The following is a 25,481-nucleotide window of genomic DNA, read 5'->3' as shown; positions in this document are numbered from 1 at the left end:
AGTTTTTGATAATCGTGTAATTTGTGGCAACTGATGATCATAATCAACTTTTCAGGTGCATCAGGGAGTTAGAGAGAGTTAGAGAGAGTTAGTGAGAGTTAGAGAGAGTTAGAGAGAGAGGAGAGGGATGGGAAAAGGGAGAGGGACAGGGAAAGAGTGAGAGGAAATGAGAGAGAGGGAAAGAGAGCGAGGGAAAGAGAGTGAGGGAAAGAGAGTGAGGGAGAGAGAGTGAGGGAAAGAGAGCGAGGGAAAGAGGGAGGGAAAGAGAGGGAGGGAAAGAGAGGGAGGGAAAGCGAGGGAGGGAAAGAGAGCGAGGGAAAGAGAGCGAGGGAAAGAGAGCGAGGGAAAGAGAGCGAGGGAAAGAGAGTGAGGGAAAGAGAGTGAGGGAAAGAGAGTGAGGGAGAGAGAGTGAGGGAAAGAGAGCGAGGGAAAGAGAGCGAGGGAAAGAGAGCGAGGGAAAGAGGGAGGGAAAGAGAGGGAGGGAAAGAGAGGGAGGGAAAGCGAGGGAGGGAAAGAGAGCGAGGGAAAGAGAGCGAGGGAAAGAGAGCGAGGGAAAGAGAGCGAGGGAAAGAGAGCGAGGGAAAGAGAGCGAGGGAAAGAGAGCGAGGGAAAGAGAGCGAGGGAAAGAGAGCGAGGGAAAGAGAGCGAGGGAAAGAGAGCGAGGGAAAGAGAATGAGGCTGAAAATGAATATTTGATTTTCACGTGGGTCGTTTTTTATTTTTTTTACTGTTGCGAAGTTAAGCTCCGCCTCGGATGAATTCATCCTTCCAAGGTCGGCAAATTGAGTACCAGCTTGCTGGGATTTATGATCCCGGTGTGTACCCCGACCTAGAATAGGTACACCGTATCCCTGCACATCGTAAGAGGCGACTAAGGATTGGCGTCAGGAAGGGCATCCGGCCATAAAAAAACAAACAAAAAAAACATGGGCAAAAAACATTTTGGAAGCAATTTTTATGGGATAATTCACTGATCAACCGGGATTCGAACCCAGGATCCTAGGATCCCAAGCCGGCACCCTAACTGCCAAGCCAATACCAGGCTCACAGACTCACCCTTGCTGATGGTCGAATCATCTGTCTCCCCTCATTTCCCATGGAAATAAACATACTCATCAACATTTAATCCTACTTTATTAAATACGGTGTGTGTACGTTTGAAAAATTATAGAAAAAAACAGGGCTAAGCCGATCTCCACCAAATTTTGCATTAGCGTTGGTAGTTCTGAGGGTCACTAGTCTTATGTTTGACTGCACCATTTTGATGATCGCGATAATGTTGATGAATGCTTAAAATGTTGATAAAAATTTAATCGTGTCTATATACTCTTGTTTGCATGTTCAATCTCATTAGCTTCAGATTATGAAATGAGGAGGAAAGCTATCAACAAAAAAACCTTTTCCCAATTGACCTTATGGCACATTTTGGCAATGTTACAGTAACCACGCTTATTATGTAGGCCTCATCATACTTGACTATAAGCCGGCCAATCATGGTGAGACTGAATACATTCATCAGAATTCTCTTATGCACCTGTAATGAGTTCCACAGATGTAAAAGGTGAAAATTAAACTTGCATGTTTATGTATTTATTCTGAAACACTCCACATTCAGCCGATGCCCTTCGAAGCCTCCTGGGTGCACTCACGTCTCCTCCTCACACTCCGACTCAGCACCTCGAGAGGGAGCAGGCTCTCGCTAAGCAGTTTGCTGAGATCCTCCACTTCACGCTGCGATTTGACGAGCTCAAGGTGACACATTGATTGGGCTGTGATGATGTCTGATGTCAGTCTGTGTTGACAGATAAGATAAACAATTGATTTTATCAACTAAAAGTGGATGAGGGTACATTTACCCCCATAGGGAAGTAGGTGCGGCTCACGTTTTGAGTATTATCCCTTCATTGTCAGAGTAAAAGTCGATAGTGTCAGTCCTTTGTCAAAGCCAAAGGATTCTTCTGCACTTATATTAAAGGGCTGATGCTCGAATAATCTGTCTCCCCTCATTTCCCATGGAAGTAAATATACTCATCAACATTTAATCATATGTTATTAAATATGGTGTGTGTATGTATGTACGTTTGAAAATCATAGAAAAAAACAGGGCAAGGCCGATCTCCACCAAGTTTTGCATATGTGTTGGTAGTTCTGAGGGTCAGGTCATGCGGAGTTAGAGAGGGGTTGGGGGAGAGACTACTTCCGATTTTCGCATGTACACATGCCACATCGCAAGTGGTTTACTAACCCTGCTGTAGACAGTGGGGATTATTGGCTACTATGTAAATATAATTATGAAGAGCCATGTTGCTCACATTGTTAGAGTAGCAACTGAGTGGCACAAAGTTCTAGCACCATAACATTAAACAATTAAACAAGAACTTGCATAGATTAAACAAGAACCACCTTTAGAGGCAATTTCCCCCCGCAGAGCAGAGGTTGGCCTTTTTTGGGCACCGTGGTCCCCTTTTTGAAGCAATGTTTTATGGCCGGATGCCCTTCCTGCCGCCAACCCTGTTAGTCACCTCTTGCACACACAGGGAATTACCAGTGAACTGGTACTCAATTTGCCGACCTCGGAAGGATGACAGGCTGAGTCAACATTCCTGGCGTTAATTCAGCGATCGACCGGGATTTGAACCCAGGATCCTAGGATCCCAAGCCAGCACCCTAACCGCTAAGCCAACACCAGGCTGGCAAATGACAGAGGAAGATAAATAATAATAATAATAATAATTGAGCAGATCATCAAAATGGAACAAAAAAGAAAAGAAAGAATAAGTGAAAGAATGACTTGGGAAAGCACCTAAATCGATTTACTGTGAAGGATGATTAATTGATCGATGTCAAAAGAAACATTTCAAAAACAATCGAGTTATTTAATCAAATCATTATTCACCCAGCTTTGGTGGCATAATGGTTAGGGTATCTGCTTCTAGTTCTGGAAGTCGATGGTTAAAACTCCGCAGAGTCATACCAAAGACTTAAAATGGTACGTGCCACTTCTTTGCTTGATGCTCAGCATTTAAAAATTATAGAGCACGGATAAACAACCATAGGTTGGCAATAATAGCGCAGACTTAGATGGGCCTAATGGCGGTCTCCTGCTTTTAAAATCCTTGCAAGGAAACTCCTATTGTATTATTATTATAAATCTTCTCAATTTGAGTTTGCAACATTGAGCGACAAACGAAACTTCAGCGAATGTGCTGGTTATTTCCGTGCAGGCAGCCGTGTCTTGTACGCACGGATAGCCGAAGCGCATGCGAGATCTCAGTCGCATATTGGGGTCCATGGCAAGGCCACAAATGCAAAATTGTTTTATGTTACGTTCTTGTTTAATCCATGTAGCCTGGTGTTGGCTTAGCAGTAAGGGTGCTGGCTTGGGATCCTAGGATCCTGGGTTCGAATCCCGGTCGATCGCTGAATTAACGCCAGGGAGGTTGACTCAGCCTGTCATCCTTCTGAGGTCGGCAAATTGAGTACCAGTTCACTGGTAATTTCCTGTGTGTCGCAAGAGGCGATCCGAAAAAGGCCAACCCCTGCTCTGCGTGGAAAAAATGGCCTCTAAAGGTGGTTCTTCTTCTATCTTCCTCTGTCATTTGCCACACCTTCTCCATTACCCTGCCCCTCTCATGAGTGTTTCCACTGAAACTTTGAAGTGCTTGCTTGAGCATTGCCCTCTAGAGGTTGTTGATGTTACTGGATGTCTTTGTCTTGTCATTGGTCAATCTAATCTGATATCACTGCTGATGTGTTGGATTATGCAAGTGAGGAATTGGCTAAAAGTTGCCTTCATGCAATGTGGAGCCATCACAGTATAAAGCCTCGCGTGCAAAAGCTTTTGTTCTCTTTCTTACTGGTGATGTGTAAAGGCAGAAGTAGTAAATATAAGCTGGTGGGGTTGTAAAAATTCGGGCATCTCGCATTGGTTTGGACAAACTTTACCATTTCTTCTGGCTCAAGTACATATTTTTAGCTTTATATCGTATAATGTTTGGATTGCCTTTCTGTCTCTCAGTCTCTCTTTCTCTCCCCACCTAAGTTCCCCCTCCCCCCCCCCCCACTACACCTTTTCCAATTTGATATAGCCGAGCACGCTTGTTATCCTGCCATCTTGAAATTGACATATTGTGTCAGCTTCCATCATGTGGCATCACAGGGCCATGGCTCTTTTCCTAATCATGCCAGCTCTTGCTTGTTCTTTGCAGATGAGTAATCCAGCCATACAAAATGACTTCAGCTATTACCGTAGGACGCTGAGTCGCAACAAAATGAAAAACTCTCACGTGAGTCGCACCGCCACCAATGAAATGGAATCGCACTGATAAATCATATCACACAGAAGCAAAATATATTTTGACGGTACATAGACAGGAGAGTGTTATCTTCTGATTTTTTTTCATGGGAAGCTAATGTAGAATTTATCTGTTGGGTGAAAACGAAAGTCCTACTCTGATGTAAATGGGCTCACAATGCCATAACTATGCATAATTTGGAGAAGGATTTTACGTAAACGATTAATGTCCTGCACATGGTACAAATTAACATGTGGTTTATTATGTGTACATGTCCACATTAATAACTTTTGTAGTGTCAGTGCCACATATAGTGAATACAAAAGTGAATACAAAATACAAAAGTGAATGCAAAAGTGAATACAGTGAATACAGAGTGAATACAAAAGCAAATAAAGTTTCACCTAATATTTACCTCCGCCACCAAAGGTGGACGGAGGTTATGTTTTCACTCCTGTCTGTCTGTCTGTCTGTTTGTCTGTGAACAGGATGTCTCAAAAAGTTGGGGAAGGATTCGGATGGAATTTGGCAGAGAGGTTGGATATGTGACAAGGACGAAATGATTAGATACCAGTGAAGATCCAGAGCTGGATACTAGAATTTTAAAACGGATTCTTCACCATTGAAATATAGGTCCAAAAATGATACATAGCAGGTTGTCTCAAAAAGTTGTGGACGGATTTGGACGAATCTTGGTGGACAGGTTGGTGTGTGGCAAGGACAAATCGATTCGATTTTGTTGAAGATCTGAATATGGATTCGGATATGAGAATTGTTTAAGTGTACAAGTGATTCTTCACCATTGGGAGATCGGGGCCAAAAACTATATATAGCAGGATATCAAAAAGTTGTGGATGGATTTGGATGGATGAGTTGGGTTGGGGACAAGAACAAGCCGATTAGATTTTGGATCAGATCCGGATCCAAATCTGGCCTATCAGTGGGATACAAAACGTAAACTGTTCAGCCTGGCGGAGGTATGCTCTCTACCGAGTGCCGCTCTAGTTTATCATGTGAAAACCAGTAAGAGTATGTTAACCCCCATTGGAAGCGAGATGCCACTGCCATTTCAGCCCTTTGCAATTTGTCCGCAGCACCTTGCTTTACCACAGCAATTAACATACTCTTATCTGCTTTCAGTTGTTAAAATCAATTTGCTTAACTCGCTCGCTGATGCAGACCGACACTAACATTCAAAAAGACGAGTATTCCATCATTAGTGTCCTCGATCTCGGTCTCTTTCTCTGCCGTTTTATTACCAACTAGCCGAAACCCGTGGAACATCCACGGAAGGGAGGATGTGGTGTATGGATAGAGTGTACCATTATGGATGGCATAGGGGATTTGCTTGTCCGAGTAAGAGTTAGGAAGAAAGATGAGAATGAAGAGTGCGTATATGAACAACGTATTTATTGCAATCTACTTAAATGACAACGCTACGATATACTTTTGAAAAATGAATGGATTCGTAATAGGAATCGGCATAGCACCTCTCTGGGATTGTCCACTCAGTGGACGGCTTGCTGTCGCCTTCGACTGTCCAATCAGCGGACAGCTTGCTTCGCCTTCACCCAGCAGACGCCAATAAGATGGCGTCGTAAGATGGCGTCGTATCGGCAGTTAATCGGATGCTTTTGGGGCCCAACGTCGGCTAATTCAGATTTTTCGAGTATGGCTGTACGTGATAAACAAAGAGCGTGGTTCGTAGATCGTAAATCCATTACTGCCGTGGGCATCGGGTCACTGGGTGCGGCGTAAAAGGGATAACAAAGTCGAGTCCTTATGCTATTATTATATTGAATGGGAATCTCGAGTCGGGAGAGGTTCAGGCAGGTGTATATTTCCATATGGGTGGTGAAAACTTCCCCAATGTTTGATGTTTGTTTTCTACACCGGGTAAACCACCCCCACCCCCTCTCAATATTTTGCTTATGTAATATGTATCCATCTGTCCATCCCTTGCGTTATTCTCTACCCCTCATCGTTACCTGCATCCCTTGTTTATCTGTCTCCGCCTACTTTCTCCCTCCGCCCTGCTATTGGTGTTTCCCCTGTCTCCTGCTGTTCCCTTTATGTTGTGTCCTATCTTTTCCATGAGCCTTGACTATGTATAAAAAAGAAAAAGATGTAACAAATGGATGACCCTTGACTTATTGGCCTCTGCCTGTGTCTTCACTTCTGTGTATTTATTTTTGAATAACACAGTTTACTTCTTTGTGTTTGCAAAATAACCGACTCAGCTTTTAATTTTCTCAGCCGGGTGCAGAGAATGAAGTTAACAATGAAATGGCAAACAGGATGTCACTGTTTTATGCCGAAGCGACTCCAATGCTCAAAACCCTCAGTGACGTCACATCAAAGTTTGTATCCGAGGTACGATTGCACTCGAGATGGATCTCAAGCTGTAAACCCTTTTTGAACTTTGATCAACTCCCCAGATGTGGAGGTTTAATGATGGCGACGAGTGTTTAACCAACATTGCGCGTGTGACCCGCAGAACAAGACCCTTCCCATTGAAAATACAACTGATTGTCTCAGCACCATGGCTGGTGTCTGCAAAGTGATGCTTGAGACACCGTGAGTATGTTTTCTGCACCACTGAGGTTGTATAGCTCTTATCCTTTGAGTGTTTATGGTATCAAAGTTTGAGATAGCTTTAGCCTGGTTGTGATTTTTGTTGTTGTAGCTTTGTTCGCTCATCAAGTGAAAAGACCAGTGAACCACCTTTAGAGGCCATTTTTCACCACAGAGCAGCGGTTGGCCTTTTTTGGGCACAGTGGTCCCCTTTTTGAAGCAATGTTTTATGGCCAGATGCCCTTCCTGCCGCCAACCCTGTTAGTCGCCTCTTGTGACACGCAGGGAATTACCAGTGAATTGGTACCCAATTCTCCGACCTCGGGGGGATGATGGGCTGAGTCAACCACCCCGGTGGTAATTCAGCGATCGACCGGGATTCAAACTCAGGATCCTAGGATCCCAAGCCAGCACCCGAACCACTAAGGCAACACCAGGCTTAAGTGAAAAGACCAGTGGATCTCAAGTATTTGGCAGTGTCCCCAGGATGCTCCCAGAATTTAGTCGAGAAGAGTTGTTTGCATTGGACCAGGGTGGGCCAGCGAGCCATGATATATATGTGGTGGTTTGTGGGATGGATAGACAGAGGGGACATGTGAGGTTTAGTTTGAGTTGGAGCCTATGTTGATATTGCATTAGGGAGGGTGTCCACACCGGTGTCTCGGCAGATGGACTCTCATTTCACGATTAAGTGTTGCTTCATAAGAGTGAATTTTGGGGTGAGAGTAGTTTAGGATATTGTGTAGGGGTCAATGTCTATGGACTGTGATGATAGATAGTTGTGATTGTGATGGCGCATGAACGTGTTTTGTGTGGGAGAAGGTATTATATTAAGAATATGAGAGTAAAGGTGAGCAGTTGTATGTTTCATCTGTCGTTGGTGTGGAGTTTGGGTGGTCACAGATTGACATGGGTGTGATGGATGTTGAGCTGCAGAAACGATGAATTGTGCCTTTCATATTTAAGTGGATTCCAATTGGGAGTACTTTTGTTCCAGCATGTGTGGGCTCTGTTTGTAGATCCAGTGCAACTTTTTGCTATCCTGAGACCTTTGTTTTATATATTTTTAAAGTTTTTGTTTCATGCCTATTAGCCTTGCAGTTGAGGAAGCGATAAAAGTAATGAAGAGTAGAAAAGCGGGAGGGCCGACGGGAGTTGTGGGAGATATGTCGAAGGCAGCGGGAAGTTGGGGTGTGAAGAGAATGTCAAAGATCTTTAATCTGGTGGTGAAAGAAGGCCGCATTCCAGTGGATTGGGAACTGAGTACCCTCGTCCCTCGATACAAGGGGAAAGGTGACCCTCTGGACTGTGGCTCGTATCGAGCGATAAAGTTATTGGAGCTTGGAATGAAGGTATTGGAAAGGGTGTTGGAGAGGAGGATAAGGAAGAAAGTGAAGATCGACGAAATGCATTTTGGATTTATGCCAGGAAGAGGAACGACAGACGAGCTTTTTATTGTAAGGCAGTTGCAGGAGAAGTACATGGAGAAGAGGAAGAAGTTGTTTCTTGGGTTTGCTGATCTGGAGAAAGCATTTGATAGGGTTCCACGTGAAGGAGTGACATGGGCATTGAGGAAGTTAGGAGTGGAGGAATGGTTGATCAGAGTAGAGATGGCAATGTACGAGAGAGTGCGCACAGCTGTAAGGATGAAGGACGGGAACAGTGGTGAGTTTGAGGTGAAGGTGGGAGTGCATCAGGTGTCAGTACTAAGTCCACCACTATTTGTAGCGGTGATGGAGGTACTGGCTCGGAATGTAAAGGAGGGTTTACCGTGGGAGTTGTGGTATGCAGATGATCTGGTGTTTATTGCGGAGAGTATGGATGGACTGAAGGAGAAGATGAACAAGTGGAAGGAATGTATGGAGACAAAAGGTCTGAAGGTGAATATCGGAAAGACGGGGGGTGATGGCAAGTGGTAAAGCATGTGGTGAGGTGGAAAGAACTGGGAAGTGGCCGTGTGCTGTGTGCAGGAAGGGTGTCGGAGTGAACTCCATTCAATGTACAATGTGCGCTGAGTGGGTTCATCAAAAATGTAGTGGTGTGAGAGGGTCATTAACCAGTGTGGCAGCTACATTCAAGTGTAAGGTGTGCACAGAGGGAGCTGCAGATGGAGGAAATGTTGAGTTGGATCTTGGAGATGGCGTGAAGCTCGAAGGTGTGGAAACATTTTGCTACCTTGGAGACATGCTGAATGGAGAAGGTGGATCAGACTCAGCAACGGTTGCTTGAGTGAGATATGCATGGAAAAAGTTTTGGGAACTGAGTGGCATGCTGACGAGGAGGGGAGTGTCGTTGAAGCTGAAGAGAAAGGTGTATGCTGCATGTGTGAGAAGTGTTATGATTTATGGGAGCGAGACATGGGTAATGAACGTAGAGCAGCAACGAAGACTGGAAAGGGTGGAAATGCGAATGGTTCGGTGGATGTGCGGAGTATCGTTGAGAGAGAGGAAGACAAATGATGAATTGCGAAAGATGATGGGAATAGAGCCTGTGATTGATGCTGTGAAGAGAAACAGGTTGAGATTGTTTGGTCATGTGTTGAGGAAGGATGAAAGTGACTGGTTGAGAAGAGTGATGGAAATGAATGTAGAAGGAAGTGGAGGATGGGGAAGACCCAGAGAAAGACTTGGCTAAAGATGGTGGAAGAAGAAATGCGGGCAAGGGGGTTAACAAGGGGAGATGTCGTAAATAGGGCAACATGGAGAAGATTGTCATGGGGCCCGCAAGGCTAACCCCTGCTCTACCAGGGGAAATGGCCTTAAAATACCTGTTGTTGTTGTTGTTGTTGTTTTACCGATTGGCCTGAAGAAGTGTCAGCCCATCTAGAGCTGGTATAACTGAAGGTGGTCCGGATGAAGTGTTTGTAGGTTGTTAATGATTTTTGTGTGGTGCGAAGTTTGTATTGGTGAGTGGATTTCGCATCTTGATTTTGCGGTTCTCCTTGGCAGTGGGTTGGTCTGTATGTTGTGTAAAGGCCATATGGGTATCTAACGTGATGCCCAATAATGTTCAATGTCTGTCAATAAAAAGTTGTAACGGTTGGATGTGCATTGGAATCATCTGTCTGGGGTGAGAAGGGTAACAAAAGATTTTGGTGAAGATGCAGTCAATTTTGGTGAAGTCAAGCCTGGTGTTGGCTTAGCGGTTAGGGTGCCGGTTTGGGATCCTAGGATCCTGGGTTCGAATTCCGGTCGATGGCTGAATTAACGCCAGGGGGGTTGACTCAGCCTGTCATCCTTCCGAGGTCGGCAAATTGAGCACCAGCTTGCTGGGATGAATGATCCCGGTGTGTACCCCGATTTAGAATAGGTGCACCGCATCCCTGCGCATCGTAAGAGCGTGACCAAGGGTTGGCGTCAGGAAGGGCATCCGGCCATAAAAAACATTGCCTCAAAACAGGGAACCATGATTGTCATGGGGCCCGCAAGGCTAACCCCCGCTCTAGCGGGGAAAATGGCCTTAAAATGATCATTCATTCATTCATTCATTCATGCAGTCAAGTGGTTCAGTCTTAGCAATTTTTCAAGATTGTGGAGATATTGTTGGAGGGTGTTGGTAGCTTAGACAAAATTGGAATCTTGTGAGGAAATGGTTAGATAATCTGCAAATGACCTAAGTAATGAGTCTTCTTGAGGGGTCAGGAGGTCATGAGGAATCGTTTGAAGAGTGTACAGAGCCCTGTGGAATGCCGTTAGGTAGAAATGTGAAACAAGAGAGTGTGGTAAATTGTTTATTTGAGCTTGAAGATCGGGCAGAATGTTTGCTAGGCGTTTCTTATTGTTTTTGTTGCGGATTTTTTTTTTCGATGAGAATATGGTGGGGTACGGTGTCAAAGGCTTTGTTCATGTCGATTGTCGCGAGAACAGTTCTCAGTATGTGTTGTTTTTTTATGAAGACATCTAGAATGCATTGTGTTAATGTTGAGAGATATCCAGTATTTTTTTGCGGTGCATAAGAGAGAAATGGGCCGATTTTGATGCTGGATAATTGGGAGGATTGTTACATTTCGGAATTGCTATAATCTATAAAAGTTTTTTTTTTTTTACAAATAGAGGGAATTTTATTACCTGTCCCTGAGTGGTTATATATTTTAGTGAGCGCATTAATGGCTAAAGGGCCGTGGGTGCTGCAGGTGGATATTTGAAGTATTGTCTGGTCAGGTGTAGAATGGGAGTTTTTGGCATTTTAAAAATGATATCTGTAACTGGAGGAAAGGTGAAAGGTGGTTGAGCTTTATTGTCGGGTTTTAAATTTCTTTAGCCTTTTGGTGATGGATCTCTTTCTGGGAATGGTGGGGTTGTGACTCATTGACGTAGTAGGGGTTAGGGTGATGGTGTGGTTGTGGCTGCTCTTTGCATCATTTCCTGGGGGTACGGCTGTGCCGCTGGTGCAGTGCCCCTGTACCAGTCAGCTGGTACTCGTTTTATCGACCTCGGAAGGATGACAGGCTGATGTTATTTCAACCCACCTGGTGTTATTTCAACGGCACAGCAGGGGCTCAAACTCAAGACCCTAAGATCTTAAGACAGCCACAACAAACAACAACAACATGCATTTTAAAGGCCATTTTCCCTGCTAGAGCGGGGGTTAGCCTTGCGGTCCCCATGACAATCTTCTCCATTTTGCCCTATTTTCTGCATCTCTCCTTGTTAACCCCCTTGCCTGCATTTCTTCTTCCACCATCTTTAGCCAAGTCTTTCTCAGTCTTCCCCGTCTTCTACTTCCTTCTACATTCATTTCCATCACTCTTCTCAACCAGTCACTTTCATCCTTCCTCAACACATGACCAAACCATCTCAACCTGTTCCTCTTCACAGCATCAATCACAGGCTCTATCCCCATCATCTTTCGCAATTCATCATTTGTCTTCCTCTCTCTCAACGATACTCCGCACATCCGTCGAACCATTCGCATTTCCACCCTTTCCAACCTTCGTTGCTGCTCTACGTTCATTACCCATGTCTCGCTCCCATAAATCATAACACTTCTCACACATGCAGCATACACCTTTCCCTTCAGCTTCAACGATACTCCCCTCATCATCAGCACGCCACTCAATTCCCGAAACTTCTTCCATGCACATCTCACTCAAGCAACCGTTGCCGAGTCTGATCCACCTTCTCCATTCAGCATGTCTCCGAGGTAGCAAAATGTTTTCACACCTTCCAGCTTCACGCCGTCTCCAAGATCCAACTCAACATTTCCTCCATCTGCAGCTCCCTCTGTGCACACCTTACATTTGAATGTAGCTGCCACACTGGTTAATGACCCTCTCAGACCACTACATTTTTGATGAACCCACTCAGCGCACATTGTACATTGAATGGAGTTCACTCCGACACCCTTTCTACACACCGCACAGGGCCACTTCCCAGTTCTTTCCACCTCACCACATGCTTTACCACTTGCCATCACCTTCGTCTTTCCGATATTCACCTTCAGACCTTTTGTCTCCATACATTCCTTCCACGTGTTCATCTTTTCCTTCAGTCCATCCATACTTTCCGCAATCAACACCAGATCATCTGCATACAACAACTCCCACGGTAAACCCTCCCTTAAGACAGCCACCTTAACCGTTAAGGCAATACCTGGCTTTAGGGTTAGAGTGAGGTTGTCTGGTTCCTGCTTTTTGTTCGGGATTGTGCAGTCTTTATTAATTACTGATCCCCGTGTTTGAGGTGGCTTGTTGCGCGAGTCGTGTATGTTTGATATAGTCCGTCAGAATTTTCAACTCTTTGTTTTATCGTCAAGACTGCTGACAATTGTTTTTTTTCATGCTGTGAAGTTGGGATTGAAATTTAGAATTTTGAGGCGTTTGTTCCGATTTTGTTAAAATGTTTTACTGCTGCATCTATTTTATAGAATGCAAGGAAGTTCTCAGCCTGGTCAACTTGCAATGCAACATTTGTTGTTTGGTCAATTTTGAAGTCAATTATTATTCTGTAGTTATTTCCAAAGCCAAAATGATCTGCTCGGCCTAATTTGAGCCCTTATTCATTTGCTTGATTTGAGGCCTTATTTATTAGATACTCGGCTTGAATTGAGGCCTTGTTATTTTGTTTTCCATGGTTTATTCTTCAGGATAATTTACTATTGTATCCTTGAGGAATAAACAATTTTATTGTTAGGCATACTTTAAGACATTATTCTTCTGTAGGTTTATAATTAATAATAATAATAATAATGCATTTATTTTATATAGCGCTTTTCAGGAAGCCCAAAGACGCTTTGACAGAGTGCAAAACATAATGCATAGCAAAACATAAAAACAATTGCAAAAAAAGAAGAATCAATAGGGAAATATTCAAAGCACAAAGGAGGGAGAAGGAAAGGAGATAGTCAGGGGTTAGATGCTGTGGGTTAAATGTTGAATGCAGTGTTGAACAGGTGGGTCTTGAGTGATGTTTTGAATGTGGTGAGTGAGGAGGAGTCTCTGATGGTGTGAGGTAGTGAGTTCCAGAGGGTGGGAGCAGCGATGGAGAAGGCCCTGTCCCCCCAGGATCTAAATTTGGTCTGGATGGGGGGGGGGTCAGGAGGTTGGTACCAGCAGAGCGGAGGTTGCGGGTGGGAGTGTGTCTGGAGAGGAGGTCAGCCAGGTAGGATGGGGCCAGGTTATGGAGGGCTTTGTAGGTCAAGAGGAGGATTTTGTACTGGATTCTCTGGGAGATGGGGAGCCAGTGAAGCTTGTAAAGGACGGGGGTGATGTGGTCACGGGTCCGGGAATGGGTGAGTAGACGGGCAGCGGAGTTCTGAATGTATTGGAGTTTATTGGTGATTGTTGAGGGTGAACCATAGAGGAGGCTATTGCAGTAGTCCAGACGGGAAGTGATGAAGGCGTGGATGAGGGTTTCTGCAGCCACGGAGGAGAGGGATGGACGGAGACGGGCGATGTTTTTCAGGTGAAAGAAGGCTGTCTTTGTGATCTGTTTAGTGTATTTGTCGAAGGAGAGGGTTTGGTCAAAGATGATGCCAAGATTCCGGATGTGAGGGGAGGTGGATACTGGGAAACCGTCGATGTTGAGGGCAAAGTTATGGGTGGACTTGGTGAGCGTTTTTGGGCCAATGATGATTAATTTCAGATTTATCACAGTTAAGTTTGAGGAAGTTGATTTGAAGCCAGGATTTTATTTCAGTGATGCAGTTTGTCAGGATAGAGTGGGTGGCGGTGGAGATGGACTTGGTGGAGATGAAAAGCTGGATGTCATCGGCGAAGCAGTGGAATTGGAGACCATGACGGCGGATTAAGTGACCGAGGGGGGACAGGTAAAGGATGAAGAGGAGGGGGCCAAGAACTGAACCTTGGGGGACACCTTGGGGGAGGGGAGCAGTAGGGGATTTGCAGTTATTGATGGAGATGAACTGACGTCTGTCAGAGAGGTATGATTTAATCCAAGAGAGGGCAGTGCCGGTAATGTTAAAGGTGGTTTCAAGTCGGGTGAGGAGGATGGTGTGATCGATGGTGTCAAAGGCGGCGCTGAGGTCGAGGAGAATGAGAATGTTGAGGTTGCCAGCATCAGAGGAGAGGAGAAGGTCGTTGGTGATTTTGAGGAGAGCAGTTTCAGTACTGTGGTTGGAGCGGAATCCGGATTGGAATGTTTCATACAGGTTATTGGCAGAGAGGTGATGTTTGAGTTGAGTGGCTACAGCGCGTTCCAAAACCTTTGACAGAAAGGGTAGGTTGGAGATGGGTCTGAAGTTATTTAGGGTGTCAGGGTTTAGTCCAGGTTTTTTCAGAATGGGGGTAACAGCAGCAATTTTGAGGGATGGTGGGACGATGCCTGTAGACAGGGAGGAGTTTATTGTTGCAATGATAAGTGGAGAGAGAGCAGGAAGGGAGGCCTTGACAAAGCTGGAGGGGATGGGGTCAAGAGTGCAGGTGGCAGTTTTCATTCCGATGAGGAGTTCAGAGAGGTCAGTAGGGGAGACTCGGGAGAATTGAGACAGGGGATGGCAGGATAAGGGGGGGGCAGGTGGTTTGAGGGGGAGCGGGTGCGGCGGTGGTCAAGCTGTTGTAGATGTTTTCAATTTTGCGTTGGAAGAATGAAAGGAAGGAGATGCAGTTGTCTATTGTGAATGACTGGGTGGTGGTGTTCAGGGGGCTGAGGAGTTTGTTTATTGTAGAGAAGAGTGCTTTTGGGTTTCCGGAGCCAGAGTGGATAATTTGAGAGTAGTAGGCGGAGCGGGCGCGGGAGAGGGCATCTTTATAGTGTTGTATGTGGTCCTTGTAGGCCTGGGAGTGAACTGTGAGACCTGTTTTATTGCGGAGTCTTTCAAGTTGGCGAGCACGAGTTTTCATCAGGCGGAGTTCAGGGGTAAACCAGGGAGCAGAATGGGTGAAAGAAACTGTTTTGGTTTTTATAGGCACAAGTTGGTCAAGGCAGGAGGAGAGAGTGTGGTTGTAGTAGTCAGTGAGGTCAGAAGGGGTGTGGAGGTCAACGAAGGGAGAAGTGGACATTTTTTCAGAGAGGGTCGATGAGAATGAGGTAGGTGAAAGAGCGTTTAGCTTACGGAAGTTGATAGTGCGATAATGCCTTGGTGCTGGGGTGGGGATGTTGATGGTCAGAGTGATGGCTAGGTGGTCAGAGAGAGTGAGGTCGGAGCCAGAGAGATGGTGCAAAATTAGTCCAGTAGAGCTGTTGAAGGCTTTATTGAAGGCTTTATATGGGTTGGCCCTAGCTTAAGATCCCAGGGTCTTGAGTTCAAGCCCCTGTTTTACCATCGAATTAACACAAGGTGGGTCGTCTCAGCCTGTCATCCTTCCGAGGTCGGCAAAATGAATACCAGCTTACTGGTAAAGGGGGTATTGCATCAGCGGCTGAGCCGCGCCCCAGAAAATGATGCAGCCAAGCAACTACAGGCAGAATACGGAAAAATAAATAATTAAATAAAGAGTCCTCATTCATCTTACTATAATTCACCAAATGTCCGTCTGTCCGTGCGAAGGTACCGCAAAAACGGCTCAACCGATCGCAACGATATTTTGGGTGGGTATTCCTGGGACCCCTGGGAGTAAAATAGGCTATATTGTTTTTCCAAGTTTTCCAATTTTCCAATTTTCCAGTTTTTCCAAACACGAAGGAATAATATTTACCGATATGAACAGTGATGTGGCTTTTGTTGAAATTCTACAAATACTGTTTATTCTACGTACCAGGAAAGAGTAGATCGACTCCTGACGAACTCTTCCTACATAAACGTGCGGCTCCGAAGTAACACGGCAGCGTGTGCAAAGCGACTGAGAAACAGGTGTAGCGGCGGCTTCCGTGTTACAGATTCGGCGCGCACTCTTCACACATAAACGTGCGACTGAGAAAGGCGTGTAGCGGCCGCTTCCGTTTTGCAGAATTCAATCTTTTTTCAAAATGGGCGCCATGTACTGTTTAGATTTTGATGATTTGCATGTGATATGATTCAACGGATGTTTATATGAATCGTTTAAAATAAAAAGCCTTCAATTTCTGATATTTTGCCTTTTCATTTGGGCTTTCCAATTGAAGCCCCGCCCATTGGGCGGGTACCGTTGCTAGTAAAGAGAATGACAAAAGCCATTGCTTCAAAGTGTGTGGCAGGGAAAGCAAAACCTGAAAGACATTTCACTTTTTGTGCACCTTGAATGTTGCTTTTGTGTTCAATGTTTCAAGCATGTCACTCTGCATATGGAAGTAATGTTTGACCCTCGCCTCAATTTAATCAAATGCTATACTGGAGGAAAACGGTACACTTTGCTAGGCTACTCGAATGTCTTGGCAAGGGTATGTTTCTCATTTTTAATATACAACTTAGATAGATGATCTAATGAGAATTTAATTCTTCCACCGTCGAATGAAAGCATGTACTTTGGACCTGATCCATGAATGTCCTGGGGCTTCTGTGTTGCGTGTTTTCATAACAGTGAATACCGGAGCCGTTTTACGAGCGAGCACACGGCGTCCTTTTGCCTGCGCGTCATGGTGGGAGTCATCATTCTGTACGACCACGTGCACCCAGTTGGTGCCTTCGCCAGGACGTCAAAGATTGATGTAAGCTGCCTCTGTCGCACGCAGAATACACTATCCCTTACGAATACACCATTCAAAGTAAGCTTTTGTGCTGGTTTGGTGCCGTCAATGGGGCCCAATGTATAACCAAGAATCCGAGGCCATTGTATACAAAAACAGCTGCTCATAATAAGCACTTTAAACGTTCAATTACTTGCACATGATCATAAACCCCTCTTGTGAATTATTATCTATGGTACATGTGCCACCCCACCATATCCCTTTTCTCTTTGCTCTTGGTGTTTCATTATACCCATTCTTTCAGCTCTGGATGGAAACGTTTTGTATTCATTGCTTCGGGTCTGCCTCGGCAGGATTGCAGAGCCGTGCGTGCATCCATCGCCGTATGCATGGGGATGGTACTGGAACATAGTTATTGCCTCGAACTGCGTTTAGTGCATTGCTCAAGGGAACCCGTTGCATGAGAATTATTGGTGAAATGTTTGATACGGTCCATGCAGGCTCCATTTTCTTGCGTGGGTTAAAATGGAATCGAGGAATATAACCTCGGCTCTTGACTGTTACATTGATGGATTTGAGACGTCGACGTGGAAATGCAGGAGGTTTTTACGGATGATCCAAAAAGGGCCCAATGCATTTGAGGCAAGGCCGAGTTAGCGGGCACACTACTACATCGCAAACACCTGCAAGCTACAGAAGAGACAGTAGAGCAATTATCATATCGCTGCTGCTAATTAGGAGGTTGTAGCGGTAAATGTCACAGTTTCCCTCCATCACCCATTGTCCTCCTGGATATTCATTACGAGCACATCTTCCAGGCCCACATCCTCCTGAGATGTTTGCTCTGATCACCCTGCAACCTCTTCATTTCGACTTGTTTTCACTTGATAGTTGATGGCTATTGCCGCGCGGTTCTGCCTGTTCTTCGTTAAACGGTTCTGTGCGGTGGCATTGTGCATTATCCATCCATTCTTACCACCTGGGGATTTTATGTATGGCTAGAAGCATTCGTGATAGGAAAAACATGTATTTAATTGGCAATGTATTGCAATATTTTAATGCATCGATGCCTTACACAAAATTGGGCCGTAGAATCGTAAAAAGAAAATGGCGCGAAATGAAGGTGTGACTTTGCAGGTGTAAAAGGTTAAAAAACAAAAACAATAATAACAATTAAACAATAAAACAAAGCAACCAGTTGCTTTTGCGATACGTGGGTGAGGTGAGAACATTGGCTGTGAAATTGGGTGCTCTCTCACACCAGCGCTTGAAACCTGCTGCAAAAGAGCAGAACAAAGCCTGTTCTCTATGGCAGCATTTTTTTTCACACACAAACTGGCTACGTATGGCCTTCCCAAAGTCCAGCTTTAGTGTGTGAACAATGCTATCCTACAGCGGTTGGAGTTTGGGGGAAGAGAGGAGGAGGGGAGTTAAGGAGCTTTTGTATCCCTTAACATCCGGTTGCAGGCCTGTTTGATTGCTTGTTCAAACGTACATAACCCATGATGTTTCTAAAAAGAATTTTTTTGAAAGCACCAAATGCACTCTACTACATCTTTTAATGGCCCTAGTTATTCCCACCTTTTTGTAGGATCAGCTGGGGAATGTTTTTGGCCCAGGTCTTTGACAAACCAGCTGCACAGGCCTGACGTTCGACTGAAAGTGGCAGGGATTTGTAAATTGTTCAGAGTGCCAGTTATAATGTGCAAATTCTTATCAAAAGATATGATCAGGAGTTATTTAGCATCCACTAGATGATACTAGCACATGGGAATAAACAGCTTAATGCGCACCTGATATCCGAGGGACAGCTTTATGATATAATGCCATGCCTGTGAAGCATCAATCTGACAGTTTGTGGTCAGGTTGGGATTGAACCCATGCTATACAGCTGAAAGTTAAGTGTGCGACCTGTGCACCATCCTGTCAGACATTCAAAAGCAGAAGTATATTCCCTTAGAGTAATCTGAACGGGAAGATGCAAGCATTTTAAAACACGAATGGCACTCAGTAGAGCACATACTTCCGCCAGGCTGAACAGTTTATGGTTTCTATCCCACTCATAGGCCGGATCTGGATCCGGATCTGAACCAAAATCTAATCGGCTTGTTCCTTTCACTTACCCAAATCATCTACCAAGTTTCGTCAGAATCAGTCCACAACTTTTTGAGATATCATGCTATCCCGTATATTGTTTTGGCCCCATTTCTTAATGGCGAATAATCACTTTAAAAAATTTTTTCTCGTGTCCGGATGCGGATTCGGATCTTCACCAAAACTGATTCGATTCATCTTTGTCATACAACCAACCTGTCCACCTAGTTTCGTCCGAATAAGTCCATGACTTTTTGAGATATCATGTTCACAGACAGACTGGGTGAAAACATAATCTCCGCCGACCGATTAATTACTTGGATTAATGAACAGGATTAAATAATTAAATTGAAATATGTGGGAAAATTACGTGCCCAAATCAGGAATCGAACCCAGGTCCTCTGGAAAACCATACCTGTGCTCTGCCATCTGAGCTGTCTAGGCGACCCTGGCTGAGCATGCAATTTTCCCACAGATATGATTGCCTCTCTCTTTCTGTCAATGCTTCCGGGGCACTCGCTGCCAACCACAGGAGCACCAATGGCCTGAACACTAGAGGGTCTTCTTCCAATGGAGGGGACAAATCCATGTCCTCTATTATAAACACCACTGGGGGCGTAGTGAAGCAATTAGATGAATGAACAGGATTAAATAATTACATTGATATATGTGGGAAAATAGCTCAGATGGCAGAGCTCTGGTCCAGTTTTCCAGAGGACCTGGGTTCAATTCCTGATCTGGGCATGTAATTTTCCGAAGAAAAAAACAATTTGATGGATTACTTGTGCAATGTAAAACCTTTTGAAACTTGCAATTCATCGTAGTGCAGCAGATAAACACAAAAATTGTGCATTTTATGAGAAAAGCATGACATTTTTAACATAGTTAGTGCATACCATAAGGTTTATTTTCAGATGTGGAGGGAAGTCAGATTTGACCTCTGAGAACCGTGAGAGGTCAAATCCAAAATTGCCGCCAGTCCACCGAGTCTAATGCTCAAACGCGCTTAATTTTGGAACCAAATAGTGTAGAAAAACATTATAGGTGTCATTTCCAACTAAATTGGGGATGCCCAGAGGTGAATGATGCTTTCAATGAACTCCTAGGCATGCCAAGTGAGGTCAGTGAAGGCTCAATGTTACTGCTAGAGCGATTTGTGGTGCTGATGTACGACCGAACCAGTGAGAGCACGGAAGTGAATGATGCCAGGAAACAGCTCTTCACACAGAAGTGTAGAACTCTAGAGAACATTCCTCCAACCCAGGCAACACTCAAGCAGCACATCAAGCGCATTTGCTACCAGGCCAACTGTTGTAACCAGGCATTGGTCATGGATCCAGAGATGCCAGACCCACCTGACTGGGGCTGGACAAAGGAGACAACTGGGTGGCAGCCTCTTTGGACCACTCTTGCTGAAGCATCAAAATCGTGCCATGAATTGATCGACTGTGGCTGCAAGAAAGGGTGCACTGGACGCTGCAAGTGTGCCAAAGCTGCATTCAAGTGCACTGCACTGTGCTTCTGTTCTGGAGACTGTTAGATTTAGATCATTACCAATTTTCATCATTGCACTTGATTTAATGTAAGCTTTTGTGGACATACTTGGTTAACTGGTTAACTACAGTTATTTTTTCAGAGGTTATTGCATCATTCCTTGCAGTGTAAACACTTTTTTTTCATCATTTCTGGTCTTTGGATGTTCTGTACCTATCCCTGTACCTGAAAAAAATAAAGTTTTAAAAGTTCAAATGAACTTTTTCCAATAGCAGTTCCAACTGCAGTATCATAAAAATAGATATTTAACGTAATTTGACCTTGACCGTGACCTAAATGCATGTCCTTGAGTTCTGGCGATCTCAAAAGTATCACCAAATGAATGGGCATCCCCAATTTAGTTGGAAATGACACATATAAGCACGTTTGATTATTAGACCAGGTGGACTGGTGGCCATTTTGGATTTGACCTCTCACGGTCCTCAGAGGTCAAATCTGACTTCCCTCCACATCTGAAAATAAACCTTATGGTATATACTAACTATGCTAGAAATTTCATGCTTTTCTCAAAAAATGCACAATTTGTTAAAATATGAGAGCTTATCCGCTGTACTATCGAAAGAAATCCTACCTAAACACGTCTGGAACATGCATTGCTTCAATAATTATTACATGGCAGTGTTTTGTCTTTCAGGGATATATTCTCCAACAAATCGAGTTAATGTCGTACGTAAAGTTGTTTTTTTTTGTTCTCTTTGGAATTATCTAAGGCTGAGCTGGTACATAATTCATTATGTGGAACAAGGACATTGGGGGCATCAGTGTCCCTCAAGAGACAGTGGATGGGATTACAAGGAATAATATGAACCACCCTTAGAGGCCATTTTTCCCCACAGAGCAGGGGTTGGCCTTTTTGGGGCACCCTGTCCCCCTTTTTGAAGCAATGTTTTATGGCCGGATGCCCTTTCTGCCGCCAACCCTGTTAGTCCCCTCTTGCGACACACAGGGAATTACCAGTGACCTGGTACTCAATTTGCCGACCTCGGAAGGATGACAGGCTGAGTCAACCCTCCTGGTGTTCATTCAGCAATCAACCGGGATTCGAACCCAGGATCCTAGGATCCCAAGCCAGCACCCTAACCGCTAAGCTAACACCAGGCTAAGGAATAAGGTAGGATTTAAGGTAGAATAAGGTAGGATTTAAGGTAGAATAAGGTAGGTAATAAGGTAGGATTTAGGTAGGATTTCTTTCGATAGTACAGCGGATAAGCACTAAGGAATTACAAGGAATAATATGAACCAGTCAAAACAGTAGGTGGGATTTGAACATTGGATCCCACCATCAAGAGCTTTGCGCTGATAGGGTGGTATCAATCTGACCCACCCAAACATCCAGTGGGTCATGTGCAGATCAGAGGGCACGTTTTTAATTGGTCATCATGGGGATCGATTCAAACCATTCACATTCTCGCAGTGGATAGGGACAACTGAAATTGTGCAATATATGATCCGATCGTTACAGCCCTCGGTTATTCTTTCTGATGTTGTCGGTTTGTTGTTTTATCCACAGATGAAAGGATGTATTAAGGTTTTGAAAGACCAGCCACCAAACAGCGTCGAAGGCTTACTAAACGCCCTGAGGTAATTGTTGTACTGGATACCACTTATCACATGGGGTGTTTGTTATGCACCCTGACTGAAGCATGATACCATTAACTTGTCGTAAAATGTTATGAACTCCCTCTCCTCCAAACTTTTAAGAGCTAATTTGATCAAACCCAACCTCCATATTCATTGTAGAGCATTGCCGCTGCCGAAAGCAGTCTCAAGGCAGATGATACACTCGGTAGTTTGGCTTTGTCCTTCCCAGCCGTCATTGGTGCAGGAATTTGGCCGGGCGCCACCTCGTTATGAACAACACTACGGACTGTTTAAACTACCAGTAGCGATTGCTATCAGACGGGACACTTAACTTCATGCCTATCCGACTCTTCAAATGCCATGCCCAGCCTGCAGGGAACCAGGATGACAGTTTAAAGTCAGGCTGGGAATAAAACCCAGGCTGGATGGCTCAAAGGTGAATACGCTACTTCTGAGCTGTATTATCAGTTCAAGAGTGAATAATGCTTCCCAAAAAGCCATAATAATGGTTAAAAACAACACCAACAACTGGATTGTATTAACTAGAAACATTGCTTCCTACTGGATTTGCAAAGGACGAGGGAGGTGGCAGCTTTAAGCTTGTGTTATGCCGGCTACACGATGTACATTTCCATAGAGAATTTGCATTGTCTTCCCCCTCTCAAACCTTCGCAACTCTGAATTTATTTTAATGCCTAAAATCCTCCCGGACCCAAGTATAACCACCAATTTTCAACTCGATCTGCTTTAGGTTGGAGGTGGCCATCCCAACTTATTAGAACATTCCTATGCACACCCCGAGTACAACCACCACGTTTCAACACATTTTGTCAAGCGGTTGAGAAGTGCTTACAAAATAGAGCACTACATAAATTGGCCGAAGTAGTTTTCAATTCTATTAGGATTTTATACAGAGAAACTATAAAAAATACTGTAAACCTTTGGGGCTTGTAATACATTCTCCCACCAGGTGGCGCTACACGATACACATTTACATAAAGAATTTGCGTCGTCATCCCCTCCCGAATGTTCACGATTGATTTTTTTTTTTTTTTCATTTTAATGCCTGAAACCTTCACAAGCACACCCACCCACAAATTGCAACTAATTCTGTCCACCGATTTCGGAGTGGATATAAGTCAAACACCACACGCATTCACACCAAATTATATATGTTATGATGAACTTCAATCAGAATATTGTTATTTTTATTGGTGTTTCACAACGGATGACAAATGCTTACATGAAAAAAAATGAGTGGTAAAGCAGTCGTGTTTTTTTTGCTTTGTCACAGGTATACGACGAAGCACCTGAATGACGAGACGACCTCAAAACAGATAAAGAGCATGCTCCAGTGAAGAGGAGGATCGAACGGATTTTAAATATTCCTGCCGATGTTTCACCTCGGATGTTGGCTGCGGTTAAATGTTCCTGTGTGGCTGTATTTTTACGCTGCGATATCTACAAGTGAGCTCGTTTTGTTGTGCATGATGTAAATGTTATTAAGTTGGGCGGTATTTTGAACAGGCCCTCTCTAAGCAGGACTAGTTGTGGCAGTCACTGTGGCAAAGCGGTGATGCTGAATCTGCTGCGCGACGGGGCTGACTGCTGCTGTTCTCGCATCGAATCGCGGGTCTGGTGTCGGGGGTCGATCAGCTCATAAGCTTCTGTTCGATCAGGTCATCGATTCTTGTCACACAACCGGGTTTGCACATTCGCAAGCACAGCCAGCTTGCTTTGGAAATGGATTTGTAGGTGAATACCTGTTGCAAATACAATAATTGCAGTTGCGTTGGGTACTAAATTAGGGTTTGTAAATAAGTACCCCTCGTGGTAAAGGTATATTCAACGGCACACAGATCGTATGGGCCTTGTAGCACTCTGTCTTTTTAGGAAGGCAGCGACGTGGCAGAAATCACCATATTATGAGGAAGTTTAAGATTAGTATTTTCAACAATAGTAACATGGTGGCTTGATGCGTACCCACCACCTACCCTCCCTACCCTCCCCTCCCCCAGGTATTGCAAGCAGCATATACACTTAGCTTAAGTTAGAGCCTGAGCGAAAAGTGACACAACAACGTGTGGTTGAGGGGAGTGCGCCGCATTAATAAATCCTTTTCAAAAACTTTCAACACATGTGAATCAGACAAGATTTGCATTAAAGTATTCCCAACTTCCCAAAGAAGCTTCCCAACTAATTTGGCACTTTGCGTTCCCAAACCTATCCCTGTGAAGTTGATGCGTTGCTGTATACGTGTGTGCTGTGGATGTTTTTCTTTTTCCCAGAAGCAAGTTGTCCCATGCATGCAACATAGCGGTAAAGTTATTTGAGTAGTTGCTGTTCTTTGAGAGAGATGGATGGATGGAGAGAGTGGGGGAAGGGGAGAGGGGGAGAGAGAGAAATGGAGGGAAAGAGGGAGAATTAATATATGTGTGAGATAGAGAGAGTGAGTGTGAGTGTGTGTGTGTTCCATTTGTTTGTAGCTGATTGATTCTTTAATAGCCGTGCTATGGGACCAACAACAACAGGTATCGACATTGTGGGCATTCCGGAATGTTATCCTTCATTTTAGCCACCTTTTTCTCACCACTGCCCAATATTTTTCACATCCATTTATTTGGCTTATTGTATGACACTGTGTTTGTTGAATAGAGCAATGGAGCTTCAATGTCGATGGTCCCACCGCAACGGTTGCATATAGTAGTTGCGCGTCAGTTTTTGTATATAATTAATGCACAATATAGTGATGGTGGAATGGATTCCAACATGAGCAGAAGCTCAATTTGTAGGTCTGGTAATAACCTCCAACTTGAAACAAAACAAAAAACCCAAGCAAGGCCTGCACAATTCCTACAACATAAAACCTAGTCCTGGCCAATCTGGCCAACAGGGGGCGTCACTGCCACATTTTCTCTCTGCAATAATGAATGCACTGTTCAAATTCTGCGAGCAGTGTTAGGTCAGACAATCGAGCAACATAATTCCAAAGTCCAACCACAGACCAATTTTCACCAAGTCACCATCAAATTATCCAGTTGCAAAGATCGCCGGTGTTAAAATTGCTGTCGGTGTTGCAAAGCACTGGTTCCCAAGCCATAGTGTTCATGCCAAATAGTCAATCGGCATCTTGTCAATCACAACAAGAATGTATAAATTAATGTCAAGTTGAATGTCTGCCGTGCATTATTCGGATCGCGTATGCCCTTTCCTACATGCAGTTTATTCGCTGGTTAATCTATCCATTTGCCTAGCTGTCTAAAAACTTGGATATGGATTTCCCTCCACCAAAAGATATGATGGGTTGTACTGCAGTTACATGTGCACACACACGCTAGCAGGACAGCTTCGAGGTATGCACACACCTTTTAGTCTGGGTTCC

The 25,481-nt window shown here is 44.4% G+C and overlaps 1 protein-coding gene across 2 annotated transcripts in view; it reads left to right on the top strand.

The window, feature by feature from the left end:
* The window catches only part of CYRIA (CYFIP related Rac1 interactor A), a 132,208-nt gene extending 107,975 nt beyond the window's left edge, over positions 1-24,233 (top strand). For both annotated transcript variants that reach the window (XM_068108294.2, XM_068108293.2), the window contains 7 exons: positions 1,616-1,752; positions 4,209-4,286; positions 6,552-6,668; positions 6,793-6,872; positions 16,765-16,891; positions 22,029-22,099; positions 23,394-24,233. In XM_068108294.2, the coding sequence (XP_067964395.1) occupies positions 1,616-1,752; positions 4,209-4,286; positions 6,552-6,668; positions 6,793-6,872; positions 16,765-16,891; positions 22,029-22,099; positions 23,394-23,457 (674 nt within the window). In that variant the 3' untranslated portion in view covers positions 23,458-24,233. The remainder of the gene's footprint in view (positions 1-1,615; positions 1,753-4,208; positions 4,287-6,551; positions 6,669-6,792; positions 6,873-16,764; positions 16,892-22,028; positions 22,100-23,393) is intronic.
* Positions 24,234-25,481: the final 1,248 nt, after the last annotated feature.

Source organism: Myxine glutinosa, chromosome 2, assembly GCF_964187855.1.
Source record: "Myxine glutinosa chromosome 2, kmMyxGlut1.1, whole genome shotgun sequence".
NCBI classification, from domain to species: Eukaryota; Metazoa; Chordata; class Myxini; order Myxiniformes; family Myxinidae; genus Myxine; species Myxine glutinosa.
The sequence above is the reverse complement of the archived record's forward strand: the minus strand, read 5'-3'. Positions and strand labels throughout refer to the sequence as shown.